Source organism: Macaca nemestrina, chromosome 1 (genome assembly GCF_043159975.1).
Source record: "Macaca nemestrina isolate mMacNem1 chromosome 1, mMacNem.hap1, whole genome shotgun sequence".
Lineage (NCBI taxonomy): Eukaryota > Metazoa > Chordata > Mammalia > Primates > Cercopithecidae > Macaca > Macaca nemestrina.
This window is the reverse complement of record NC_092125.1, coordinates 37,025,725-37,039,769: the sequence shown is the minus strand read 5'-3', so window position 1 is coordinate 37,039,769 and position 14,045 is coordinate 37,025,725. Positions and strand designations below refer to the sequence as shown.

The 14,045-nt window shown below is 42.3% G+C and overlaps 1 protein-coding gene across 1 annotated transcript in view; it reads right to left on the bottom strand.

The window, feature by feature from the left end:
* The window catches only part of LOC105484509 (sterol O-acyltransferase 1), a 65,095-nt gene extending 51,077 nt beyond the window's left edge, over window positions 1–14,018 (bottom strand). Inside the window, exons 1-2 of the mRNA XM_011746198.2 lie at window positions 13,857–14,018; window positions 4,644–4,769 (exon numbers count right to left, since the gene is read on the bottom strand). Of these exons, the coding sequence (XP_011744500.1) occupies window positions 4,644–4,761 (118 nt within the window). The 5' untranslated portion in view covers window positions 4,762–4,769; window positions 13,857–14,018. The remainder of the gene's footprint in view (window positions 1–4,643; window positions 4,770–13,856) is intronic.
* Between the last annotated feature and the right edge of the window lie 27 nt (window positions 14,019–14,045).

Here is a 14,045-nt window from a genome sequence, read left to right as displayed (position 1 = left end):
TATTATCTTGTTTTAAATCAAGAGGTAATTACTGGTAGGAATATTAGAGGATTTCATGTAGATTATAATTCTCAGTTGATATACAACAGGAGATTATAAAAGCTACCTTAGGAACTGGGACAGAAGAGTTGGCGGCACTGCCAATAAGATAATACCTTAATGAACACAGTGCCATACACGCAGAAAGTGCTTTCATATTGGCTATCCTTGACTTTGCATAAAAGGCAACCTAAGCACTGGCAAGCTGTAAGATTTGTCCAAAATCATTAACACAGGTAGGTCATCAGTCAATGACAACATATACAGTAAGACTTCGAGTCCTTTTTTTTAAGTCGCAAATCTTCCAGTAGTTAAGACCTTTTTTTTTTTAAGAGATGGGGTCTCACTATGTTGCCTAGGCTGGACTTCAACTCCTAGGCTCAAATGGTCCTCCCGAGCAGCTCAGACTACAGATGCAAGCCACCACATAGAACATGTCGACATGGTATTTCTGAGAACTGACATCACCTTTACAACAAAACCAGAGCCCCTATTAAGCATCCAGAATGCTACAGTAATTGAACACTGACCATTTCTTTTCAGGTATACAATCATTTCTGACCAGCCGTCTGTTTTGGCCAACGGTGTTTTCACTCACAACTGCCAACTGCACAGATGTCTTCATTTTGAGGTATTAAAGGTGGTCTTTCTAAATCCAGAAAACCTAGTCGTCTTTCATTTAACAGTAAGTATGCAAGGCACTGTTTTTAGCCAGAGGTTTAAAGGGAGTTGACTGAAAAAGGTTGAGATGTGCTGGTTTTGAAAAGGAAATGTCTTTATTATTTCCTACTACAACAATCCTCTCTGCCTTGTCACACTAGCATTTGTGACTCCTTGACTTGGTCTAAGTCAGCATATGGTGGTGCTACTTCTAACGCTTCTGGAACCCTCATTAACAAATACCTTCAGTGTGTGCCATTTCACAATGAATTTAACTAATTTCCACCACCTCAGCAGCAGTAAAAGAAGGAAATACTGCCCCACTCATCAAATGTATACCAATTACGGCTTGCTATTTGGCACTATCTGCTTCTATGCTTCACATCAAGTCCTTTGACTTGCTTCAATGTGCATGTGTCAAATTTAAAGCCACTTTTGTCCTCCTGGGCCCACTGGAGGGTCCCCAGCAAGGGCCACTATCCACCGGCTGTCAGGGCAGTTGGCTGGGTACTGAGAGGCTGTTGTAGCCTTATCTTCTTTCTTACTTCTGGCCTTTCCAATTTGCTCTATATTCCTATCCATGAAAACCAACCACAAATCCATCTGTACTACCTACCCCTCATCCTCTCTAAAAGCAAACAAACACCACACACACAACACTGTACTGTCTTAAAGTCTTTACAAACGCATACCTCTTTGGATTGAAAGCCCTCTCCCAGTCTTATCTCAAAGGCCAAACTCAAAATCTATTTCAGTGAGACTTTCCTTCATTCTAAAGCAAGGGCTCCCCTGACCCCATCGGTCTCTACTTGGTTACTATAACTCACTTAGCTCCTATTTATAACAAAGGATTGTTTTCTATTTGGGTATCTCATGCACACCAACTTCAAGCTCCCCATTAACAAACCTGGTACACTGTCTTACATTTAGATCAAAGGTGCTTAACTGACACCAGATTATTAATCTGCTGGCTGGAAGGCTATCATCAAAAGACAGACAATAACAAGTCTTGGTGAGGATGTGGAGAAATTGGAACCCTCATACATTGCTGGTGGGAACATAAGGAGTAGCTGGTTTGGAAAAGTATAGCAGTTCCTCAAAAAGTTAAACACACATTTACCATGACTCAGCAACTCAACTCTTACGTATATACCCAAGAGAACTGAAAACATATATTCCATAAGCTTCTACACAAATGTTCATAGCGTTATTTATAACAGCCAATCATTGTAAATAACCCCCAAAATAAGTATCAACTGACAGATAAGCAAACTGTATCATACCTACACAATGAAATATTATTCAGCCACACACACAAAAAAATGAAGTACTGATACATCTTCAAACACACTGCTCAGGAGGCTGAGGAAGGAAGATCACTTGAGTCCAGGAGATTGAGGCTGCAATGTGCTATAATCATGCCTGTGAACAGCCACTGCACTCCAGCCTGGACAGTAGAGCAAGATCCCGCCTCAAATAAAAAAACCAAACAAACATGGAAAACATTATGCTAAGCTCAAGCAGCCAGACACAAAGGCCACATGTTCTAAGAATCCCCTTATAAGAAATGCCCAGATCAAGCAAATCCAAAGTGACAGGAAGTATATTAGTGGTTGCTAGAGGCTAAGAGAGGAATGGGACTTCTTTCCGGGGTGATAAAAATGTTTTGGAATTAAGCAGCAGTGATGGTTCTACAACCTTGTAAATATATTAGCAACCACTGAATTGTAAACTTTAAAATGGTGACTTTATTGGTACGCAAATATATTACTAAAAAATTAAAAGGAATGGAGACCTGGCATGGTGGCTCATGCCTATAATACCAGCGCTTTGGGAGGTCAGGGCAACCAGATCACTTGCCAGAGTTCGAGACCAGCCTGGTCAACATATTGAAGCCCCGACTCTATTAAAATACAAAAATTAGCTGGGCGTGGTGGCACATGACTTTATCCCAGCTACTCGGGAGGCTGAGGCAGGAGGATCACCTGGGCCTGGGAGGTGAAGGTCACAGTAAGCCAAGATTGCACCACTCCAGCCTAGGCGACAAAGTGAAACTGTCTCAAAAAAAAAAAAAAAAAAAATTAGGAGGAATGGAAGGAAAAAGGAAGAGAAGGGGATGGGGAAAAAGGGAAGAAACAAAGAAGGAGGAAGAGGGGAAGAAAAAGTGCCGGGCACGGTGGCTCACGCCTGTAATTCCAGCACTTTGGGAGGCTAAGGTTGGTGGATTATCTAAGGTCAAAAGTTCGAGACCAGCCTGACCAACATGGAGAAACCCCATCTCTACTAAAAATACAAAATTATCTGCGCGTGGTGACGCATGCTTGTAATCCCAGCTACTTGGGAGGCTGAAGCAGGAGAATGGCTTGAACCCAGGAGGCAGAGGTTGCAGTGAGCCAATATTGCGCCATTGTACTCTACTCTGGGCAACAAGAGCAAAACTGTCTCCAAAAAAGAAGAAAAGAAAAAGGAGAGAAAGACAGGGCACCTAGACCAGCCTGGGCGCGGTGGCTCACGCCCATAATCCCAGAACTTTGGGATTACTCCCAAAGCACTTACTCCCCAAGGTTAACAAATGTTACAATATGCGAAGAAACATTTTCAAATTAGCATTACTTACATTAAACCAAAGAGGTTACACTTCTTGATTTAAGCTAACCAATTCAATTTTTAACACCTGCACTAAAACCTGGCTTGACTAAAACTTAATGAACTAGGACAATAAAGAACACTGAAAATAATAGAAATTAGAAGAATTTAGAATCTTTTTAAAAACTTGGGACGTAAAGAGAATGATCACATACAGTGACAGAAAGTTTCAATTAAAATAACTTTTCTGTACCGAGAACTGGAAGGAACAAACAAGTATGAAGTTTCTAATGTGTGAAAATGCAGGCAAGGGAAACAAGCTGGGTTATCACTAAGTCCCTAAATCATGGAAGGAGAATTCTCCCCAGTATTGGCTCATCCTCCTTTGTATAAATCTCACATTTTATATCACACTAAAACTAGCCTATATGCAATATAAATATGTCATATATAGCTAAGAGCCTATCAATAAACCTCATTATGCCAACTCAAGCAGCAATATTTACATTCCTGGTGGGATCCAGCTGTTGATATTTAACTTTAATTAAATTTAGGTAGAAAAAAACAAAACTGTTTCTTTATGAAAAGAGATGAAATGCCAAAGACAACCTGTCTCAGAAAGTTCCGCACCTATTTGTTAACTAAACAATCCTCAAATTTCAAATCCTTGTTGCAATCAAACCTTTACAAATGTCACTGCAAAAATAAAATACCCTGATGCAATAGATGACATCAATTAGAGTTGTGTTTACAAGTCTATCATTCATAGTTATAAACCTTGACCTTAACAACAAAGGACTATCGTATTCCTCTTCGTAGTCAGGCATTAAGCAAATGTGGACACAAGAACTAATAAAACTCCCTAACTACTACTCCCCTCCCAAGATTTATAGCTCAGTATTGAACTGGATTAGGCACCCTGCTAACTACTCACATTTTACTCATTATATCTATTATGAGAGTAGTTAATTATAAGAATATTACACTGTGATAAATCTAACTATGTGTATAATTTTGGAGGTTTTCTCATTCACTTAACTTGGAGCTCCATAATGGCAAACAAATCCATACTGATCACTGCTATAGCACCAGCATCCAGCGGGGGACCTCAGCAATTGTTGGTAGGTTAGGTGACTGAATGAATAGTCTCTAAAACACAGCAGATACCAATAGATGTCCACTGAATTCATTAACAAGAAAGGACGTACTTTCTAATTGCTTTGTTACTAGACATATAAAACTCTATCAATACCTATTTACAATAAAGAATTAAAGAGACAGCAATACTTAATCTATAACACTGTATTTGTTCTCTATTTCACTAATTCACCTAAAAAAAAAAAAAAAATAAGCCTCACCATTACTAGGTGCCTCTAGGGACTCCTTTGCAGGTTTTCTCTGGTCTTCATCTTCCTCAGGATTTTCCCTGGACTTTGACAGCCGGTTTCTTAGAGACATCTTCTCTTCACCCACCATTGTATTGTCTAGGAAAGAAGGTGTAAAAAGCTTTTGTATTAGTCCATTTTCACACTGCTATAAAGACACTACCTGAGACTGGGTAATTTATAAAGGAAAGAGGTTTAACTGTCTCACAGTTCCGCATGGCTGGAAAGGCCTCAGGAAACTTACAATCATGGCAGAAGACCAAGGGGAGGCAAGGCATGTCTTACGTGGCAGCAGGACAGACAGGGCAAGGAAGTGCCACATTTAAAACCATCAGCTCGGCCGGGCGCGGTGGCTCAAGCCTGTAATCCCAGCACTTTGGGAGGCCGAGACGGGCGGATCACGAGGTCAGGAGATCGAGACCATCCTGGTTAACACGGTGAAACCCCGTCTCTACTAAAAAATACAAAAAATTAGCCGGGCGCGGTGGTGGGCGCCTGTAGTCCCAGCTACTCGGGAGGCTGAGGCAGGAGAATGGCGTGAACCCGGGAGGCGGAGCTTGCAGTGATCTGAGATCCGGCCACTGCACTCCAGCCCGGGTGACAGAGCGAGACTCTGTCTCAAAAAAAATAAAAAAATAAAAAAATAAAACCATCAGCTCTCACGAGAACTCCCTCATTACCACGAGAACAGCATGGGGGAAACTGCCCCCATGATCCAACCACCTCCCATCAGGTCCCTCCCTTGACACGTGGCAATTACAGTTAGAGATGAGATTCGTGTGGGCACACAGAGGCAAACCATATCAGCTTTGAACTAAGCATCTGGCTTACGTGAACTTCACAATACCACTACATTTAGGATAGGTGAAATGTGATGATATATTCTCTTCCTTTTGCATTAATCACTTCAAAGCATTTTCTGTGTACAAGATACTCAAGATAACAAATTTGAAGAAATCAGGTCCTATAAAATAATTTCACTGGTTTAAACATAGACCCCACTTTTAAAGAACAATTTAGTTGAAGAAAGCATTAAGTATGTAAAAAAAAAAAAAAAAAAGGATTAAATAGTAACAGGTAACTACAAAGATGCCACAAGGTGGAGTATGATTTAATAACAAGGTCAATGGTAAAAACAATACCTTAAGTTCAGAGACAGCAGAGATCAGCAGAAGATATAAAGGTTTCACAGAAAAGAAGGTATTTGAGACACAGTCTTGAAGAATGAGAACTGTGCATTCCATGTGCAAGAAAGGATTAAAACAAGGACCTTGTAAGCCCTGTTCAGGGAACCATGACTGAACTGAACTACAACAAAAACAAATTTTTAAGTATCTACAAAGTGCAAGGACCCTGCCAGGTGCTTTAAGTTTTCTCATTTGATCTTCATAACAATTCTGAAAAAAAAAAAAAAATTACCCTCAGTTTTCACATGAGAAAACAATCATTTAAAGTAGTTACTGGCAGTGTCCTCCACCCATGTACCAGGAATACACCTGCAGTTGAACAAGTTGAATCCATAGGAACACACACCAGAGCCCCAGGTACTACAGTCTCCTTTTCTTCTCATTACAGCAACTTGCCCGAGACCACACAGCTAACGACAGAGCCAGACTTGAACTGGCATTAGTTGGATCCAAACTACAAAGACCACTAACTACTGGGGGAAAAAAGTTGGTAACAGAGAAATGTGATGAGGGAAAAGACTAGAAAGGAGGACAGGAGTCAAACTATAAAGGCCTGAGAAATTAGAAATTTTTCAGGAAGGCAGTGGTGAGACACTTTAAGCACTAAAAAACATGATCAAAGTCACAAAGATCAATATCAAGACAAGTACAAGGTTTACTCTAAAGCCATGTGTTTCACTAGCATGGTGCCAAGCAGCCGTAGTCCCAGCTACTTGGGAGGCTGAGAAGGGAGGATCACTTGAACCCAGGAGTTTTGAGTCTGGCGTGGGCAACATAGCAAGACCACATCTCGAGAAACAATTATTTATGTATTTATTTATTGAGAACGAGTATCGCTTTGCCCAGGCTGGAGTACAGTGGCGCGATCTCAGCTCACTGCAACCTTCGCCTCCTGGGTTCAGGCGATTCTCCTGCCTCAGCCTCCCGAGCAGCTGTGATTACAGGCGCCTGCCACCACGCGTGGCTAATTTTAGTATTTTAGTAGAGACAGGGTTTCCCCATGTTGGTCAGGCTGGTCGTGAACTTCTGACCTCAAATGATCCGCCTGCCTCAGCCTCCCAAAGTGCTGGGATTATAGGCATGAGCCACCGTACCCGGCCAAAAAAACAATTTTAAATAAAAAGTAAAGCAGTGTTTCACTATGTGATGAAGTTTTCAAGAGTCTAAAGCAAGAAGAAAACAACTGTGAAATACTCATTACATTATTCTAAAGCTACATATCATTTCTGAGACTACAGTCTTTCCTAATTTTTATATCAAAATATCCTTTTCTGTATAAAAGGATGAAATATAGTACATGGTGAGTTTGGTTGTTTTTCAACTATCACAACTTGGCAAAGTAGAAATCTGACAAATCTAGATCAGCTTTCTTCTAATTATTTCTGAAATCAAACAAATGAAACAATTGTGGAATAGCAGATGAATATATCAAGTAGAAATGATATCATAAGATCTAATTAAGAGGAACTGAAGGGAAAAGTCAGGGCTAATTAATCACAAGATGATGCCCAACTTACAATGGTCCAATTCCGTGTAAAAGCGACAGAGGAAGCCACAAGAGCATCTATCTCTTCATCAGAAATGATGAGAGAAGTGAGAACTGAAAACTAAACTTTGAGGGACAGCCTCAAAGTAGAAGAAATCAGAGAAGAAAAAGAAAGATGCAAAAGGAACCAAGATGTTTCAGTAAGAGAGGAATTTTACAAGGAATAACGGGAATTTTTTTTCTGGCCAGATGATGGGGAATTTAAAGTAGATACTCTTTTAAAGAGCATATAGCAAAAGTTTAAAGCATAAAAGACAGCAAAATGAGGCCAGGTGTGGTGGCTCAGGCCTGTAATCCCAGCACTTTGGAAGGCTGAAGTGGGCAGATCATGAAGTCAGGAGATCGAGACCATCCTGGCTAACACGGTGAAACCCCGTCTCTACTAAAAATACAAAAAAAAAATTAGCTGGGCATGGTGGCGGGCGCCTGTAGTCCCAGCTACTTGGGAGGCTGAGGCAGGAGAATGGCATGAACCAGGGAGGCAGAGCTTGCAGTGAGCTGAGATCACGCTACTGCACCCTAGCCTGGGCAATAGAGCAAGACTCCGTCTCAAAAAAAAAAAAAAAAAAAAAAGACAGCAAAATGATCAAAAAATAAATGCCAGATTAAAGTTTATTACCTAAACCCTATGAAACAGTATAGCACAATGCAGTATTTCTCAAAGTAGAATACTAACAGCTGATTTTTTTAGTGCTTATGTGTTCTACATGTATTATTTTCATCTCAATAGAATCAAGACAGATACTATTGTTACTCCCCAAATATTCTTTGGCCACCAGGGGGTCCCATATACTCTTCCCTGTCTATAGAAAGCTATTTCTCCTCTGCCCTTTTATCTAGCTAACTCCTACTCGAGCCTTCAAAGAATCACGGCTGCAGCAGTAATAGAATTAATACCAACAGTTCTGATTTAATGAGCACCTATTATGCACTGCCAGGCACTGTGCTGCTAAACTTTTTACATTACATTTAATCTTTACAACCTTAGATAAGTATTATATCCTCATTTTACACATGAGTTTAGGGACGTGATTTAACTTGTCCCGAATCATATAATTCTCCAACAGCAGAAGTAGAATTCAAAACAAAGACTATCAGATTCTACAACCTGCCCTCCTAATCGCTGGACTGCCTCCAACTCACACCCTCTGAAGTTTCCTCTACCACCGCCTCTCATCTTACCCTGTCTGCGGTCCCACTATACTCTGCGCATCCTGTCACATGTTACGTTGTCCTATAATCAGAGAGCAATACTCTCTGTCTCTTACATTAGGCTTAAGTTCTCAAAGATAGGGATTACATAGTATTTTCTGTAAGACTCCCCCAAATCTAGTGTGGAGTACCTGGAGTGCAACAGGCAGGCATTAAGAGAGAAAGCGAATGTATCAGTTAACATGTAACCAATTATTCTAAGTACAAGACAGTCCCTAACTTATGATGGTTCAACTTAAAGTTTTTCAACTTTATGATGGTGCAAAAGCAACATGCATTCCGTGGAAATCATATTTAGAGTACTCATACAACTATTCTGCTTTTCACTGTCAGTGTAGTATTCAATAAATTACACGCGATAGTGAACGCTTTATTGTAAAATAGTCTGTGTTCAATGACTTTGCCCAACTGTAGGCTAATATTAAGTGTTTGGGGCACACTTAAGGTACACTAGGCTAAAAATACAAAAAAAAAAAAAATTTAGCCAGGCGTGGCGGCAAGCACCTGTAATCCCATCTACTCAGGAGGCTGAGGCAGGAAAATCGCTTCAACCCAGGAGGCAAAGGTTGCAGTGACCACAAGTTGTACCACCATACTCCAGCCCAGACAACAGAGTGAGACCCTGTCTCCAAAAAAAGAAATATAAAAAGAGGGTCCTTGGTAATAAGATGAGGAACCATCAAGCTACTTTAGAGGAAACCTTACATCAAAAGCTAAAACAGGGCTGGGCATGGTGGCTCACACCTATAATCCCAGCACTTTGGGAGGCTGAAGGTGGGCAGATCACAAGGTCAGGAGATGGAGACCATCCTGGCTAGCCTAGCACGGTGAAAGCTCGTCTCTGCTAAAAACACAAAAAATTAGCCAGGCATGGTGGCAGGCACCTGTAGTCCCAGCTACTCGGGAGGCTGAGGCAGAAGAATCGCTTTAACTTGGAGGCAGAGGTTGCAGTGAACCTCAATCGCGCCATTGCACTCAAGATAAGTTAGATCAAGTCACTTCACAACTCAAACCCCTTCAAACATCATAAGTCCTTACCATGATTTAGTAACTCCTGCATTACCTGCCACTCACCACCAACTCCTTAAATACCATCAATTTTTTTTTTTTTTTTTTTTTTTTTAAGATGGAGTTTTGCCCTTGTTGGCCAGACTGGAGTGCAATGGCACGATGTCAGCTCACTGCAACCTCCACCTCCTGGGTTCAAGCGATTCACCTGCATCAGTCTCCAGAGCAGCTGGGGTTACAGGCCACCACACCCAGCTAATTTTGTATTTTTAGTAGAGACGGCGTTTCTCCATGTTGGTCAGGTTGGTCTCGAACTCCCAACCTCAGGTGATCCACCTGCCTCGGCCTCCCAAAGTGCTGGGATTACAGGCGTGAGCCATCGCACCTGGCTTTTTTTTTTTTTTTTTTTTGAGACAGAGTCACCCTATGTTGCCCAGGCTGGAGTGCAGTGGCATGATCTTGGCTCTCTCATTTTCTCTATTCATTACTTTGGCCTTCCACTGTTTCTTAAACAAGCGCACTGGCTCACGCTTGTAATTCTAGCACTTTGGGAGGCCGACGTGGGTGGATAACGAGGTCAGGAGTTCTAGACCAGCCTGGCCAAGATGATGAAACTCTGTCTCTACTAAAAATCCGAAAAATTAGCCAGGGGCGGTGGCGCCAGGTGCCTATAATCCCAGCCACTCGGGAGCCCAAGGCAGAGAATTGCTTGAACCCAGGAGGCGGAGGTTGCAGTCAGCCGAGATCATGCCACTGCACTCCAGCCTGGGTGACAGAGCTAGACTCCATCTCAAAAAAAAAAAAAAAAAGAAAAGAAAAGAAAAGGAAAGGAAAGAAGAGGACAGGACATGGGATATTTCACAATTGGGGGACATGCACAGCTACGATTTGATTACATGCACAGTTTTAGGAGGAAGGACAAAGAAATATAGTGGAGTATGCTGCAAGTAAGTTGAGGAAGTGAAAACAGCGATCATAAGACTAGTCTCTCAAGAGGTCTAGCAGTGAAGGAATCGCTAATGTTTAGGAAGCAGGTAACAAAGTGCTGAGAGCAGGAGGTGTAGCACATATCTCATTTAACATGTCCATTTTTAAAGATGCAGGAGATTCAGAAATGCTAACAAACTTATTCAAAGTCACAGGTAACATAAAGCTAAGTAGACAGCTATTTACACAACACACTGATTGAATAAGAATTTCTTAAGAATCTAATCTGTGCACGCAATTACATTATCATACAGTGTGATAAGCATCTAACTTATCTTAAGAAAGCAAAACAAAAAGAATTGATTTGAGAAACAAATGAACTTGGAAAGACATGTCAACTTTAGCCTGCTCAGTGTTCCCATTAATAAAGCTTTCAAAAGAGCCCATAAATCTGAATCACAAATACTGAGTGCCCACTCCAGGTGAAGAACTTTGCCACATCACCCTTAGATTCAGTGGGGGAAAAGGGACACAACTGTGGATAGAATTTACAATCCAGAGCAAAAAAACTTTCCCTCTGGCACCCAAAGGTTTGCCCTAACACAGCGCTACAACTTTTACATGTCACAGAACTGGGTCATTAAGTAATTAGCAGAACTAAAGAACAGGAACAAATTCTCATTTACATCTGTATGGTTAGTATAATCTCTTAACCAATGTGGCAAAAAAAAAAAAAAAAAAGAGCAAAACAAAGCCATCCTCTTAAAAAAATGAATTTAGCTAGTCTTTGTTAAAAACTTTCTCCATTTTTTTTCCCAAAGGAAAAAGGGACTCTTCCCTGGTTAATACAGTAGTTCTCCCATATCCATGGGGGATACGGTCCAAGACTCCCAGTGGATGCCTAGAACGGTGGATAACAGTGAATCCAATACACGTTGTTTTTTCCTACACATACCTATTATAAAGTTTCATCTACAGGCTAGGCAAAGTGGCTCATGCCTGTATTCCCAGCACTTTGGGAGGCCAAGGCAGACAGATCACCTGAGGTCAGGAGTTTGAGACCAGTCTGCCCAACACAGTGAAACCCTCCCAGTCTCTACTAAAAATACAAAAATTAGCCAGGGGAGCTGGTTGCGGTGGCTCATGCCTGTAATCCCAGAATTTTGGGAGGCTGAGCCGGGGATCACCTGAGGTCGGAAGTTCAAGACCAGCCTGATCAGTAAGATATGACCAGTCTTTACCAATAAAAAAAAAAAAAAGAAAGAAAAAAAATTAGCCACGTGTGGTGGCAGGCGCTTGTAATCACAGCTACTCAGGAGGCTGAGGCAGGAGAATTGCCTAAACCCAGGAGGCGGAGGTTGCGGTGAGCCGAGATCGCGCCATTGCACTCCAGCCTGGGCAACAAAGAGCCAAACTCCATCTTAAAAAAAAAAAAAAAATTAGCCGAGCATAGTGGGACACGCCTGTAATCCCAGCTACTTGGGAGGCTGGGGCATGAGAATCATTTGAACCTGGGAGGCAAAGTTTCAGTAAATTAGGCATAGTAAGAGATTAACAATGTATTGTATTAAAATTCACTTGGTCTCTCTTGGAATGTCTTATTGTACTCTTGTTTCCCACCTTAGGTAGCTGACACTACAGAAAGCGGCTAAGCGGGGATCACTATATTTCTCATTCAAAAGTTCCTTCCTCTGTCTACCAACTTACTCATTCTTTCATTGGGCCAACCCTGAGAATTAACAGATAGGCTAAACCAGCCTTCATGAAATGTACTAGCAGAGGAACAAAGCAACTAATTCATTACAATTAATGATCAACTTCTGCTAAGGAGAATAAAGAGTTCGTGGAGGGCTTAATGGGGATGGGGTGATTTCCAAAGGAAGCGATATGTGGGCTGATACATGAGGCAGGTATAAGAGTTGGAGGGAGGGAGAGAATATAGCATTAGAGGTGGAGGAAACTCCCAAAAGCCAGGAGATAGGAAAGAAAATGTAGCTTTCCAGTAACAAAAATAAAGCCAGTGTGGCATGAACCTGGAAAGCCAGAAGGAAAGTGGGCCAAATGAACCAGAGATAGAAAGAGTGTGCTCACTCAGTAGGTCTTTATCCTAAAAGATTGCGAAACCTCAGAGGGGTTCTTAGCACATGATTCACTAAAACACGTGCATTTCTAAACGACAATTCAATGCCACAGAGCTCCTTCCAAAACCGATTCTCACACCCAGACAACACACAGACTTCCTTAACAAGTCATTCACTGACACCGCCCAACTTTTAAAAGGCACACACACACACACAAAAAGCTTCAAATTGAATTCTACTTCAAGGAAGAGGAAACCAAGTACGCTGAAAAAAAAAAAAAAAAAAAAAAAAGTTTAAATAGGTGGCAGTCACTTAAACACTAAAAAGTGACCAACAGGCCAGGTGCGGTGGCTCACGCCTGTAATTCCAGCACTTTGGGAGGCCGAAGCGGGCGGATCACTTGAGGTCAGGAGTTCGAGACCAGCCTGGTCCAACATGGTGAACCCCCGTCTCTACTAAAACTACAAAAATTACCTGGGCGTGGTGGCGCACGCCTGTAATCCCAGCTACTCGGGAGGCTGAGGCAGGAGAATAGCTTGAACCCGGGAAGCGGAGGTTGCAGTAAGCCGAGATTGCGCCACTGCACTCTAGCCTGGCGACAGAGCGAGACTCCGTCTCAAACAAAAATAAGTGACCAACGAACTTAACCTATATATAAATACAGAGAATAAAGTTTATATAGTTGTTTCTCACTTAGAGATGGTCGTTCAATATACATATTATTTAAATTACATGGCCATTAACACTTAGGGAAAACAGAAACTTCAGTACATCCTAATATTTTAAAATAAAACATGAGCTTGATAAAAGGTTCTGGTGCCCATACAGATTTTCATGTCTTGCTAATGCCATCCTTCCCTTCACACATTTTCTCTAAATCATTAAAAAGCTGACTTCCTGAGTGCATTTTTGGTTTCGCTTTTTAAAGAATAAAACGTCTTCCAATTCCTAACTTTCTTTACTACCGACTTGAGAGATGCCACGAGATTTCGGGAATACCAAACCAGCGTGCGGGGTTTAAAAGGCTTCCCGTGACCCGGGCGCCTCACGGTAACTTTCCCGCCCTCTCCTCCCCAACTCCCCTGCACTCGCCGAGTCTCGCCTTCGCCCCAGCACAGCCCAGGACAAGGCCGAGTCGGAGCTGCTGCCGCCACCGCTTCCCCTCGGGCTAAGGCCGGTGGACCCAAGCGGGAAGCGAGGAGAGGCGCGGGAGCACCACCGTTACCTGAGGCCCGCGCCCGGCAGCGGGGACTTCAGCCAAGAGGGCAGAGCCGGGAAGCAGTCACAGAGCGGCCAGCCGGAAGGTCGGCTCCGGGAACCTCTCCTGGCGCCCAGCGCCCGCAACGTCGCCTGCTGGGCGGCAGAGAAAGATAAAGCGCCGGACAGCCCGGCCCCTACGCCCCCTGCCTCCGAG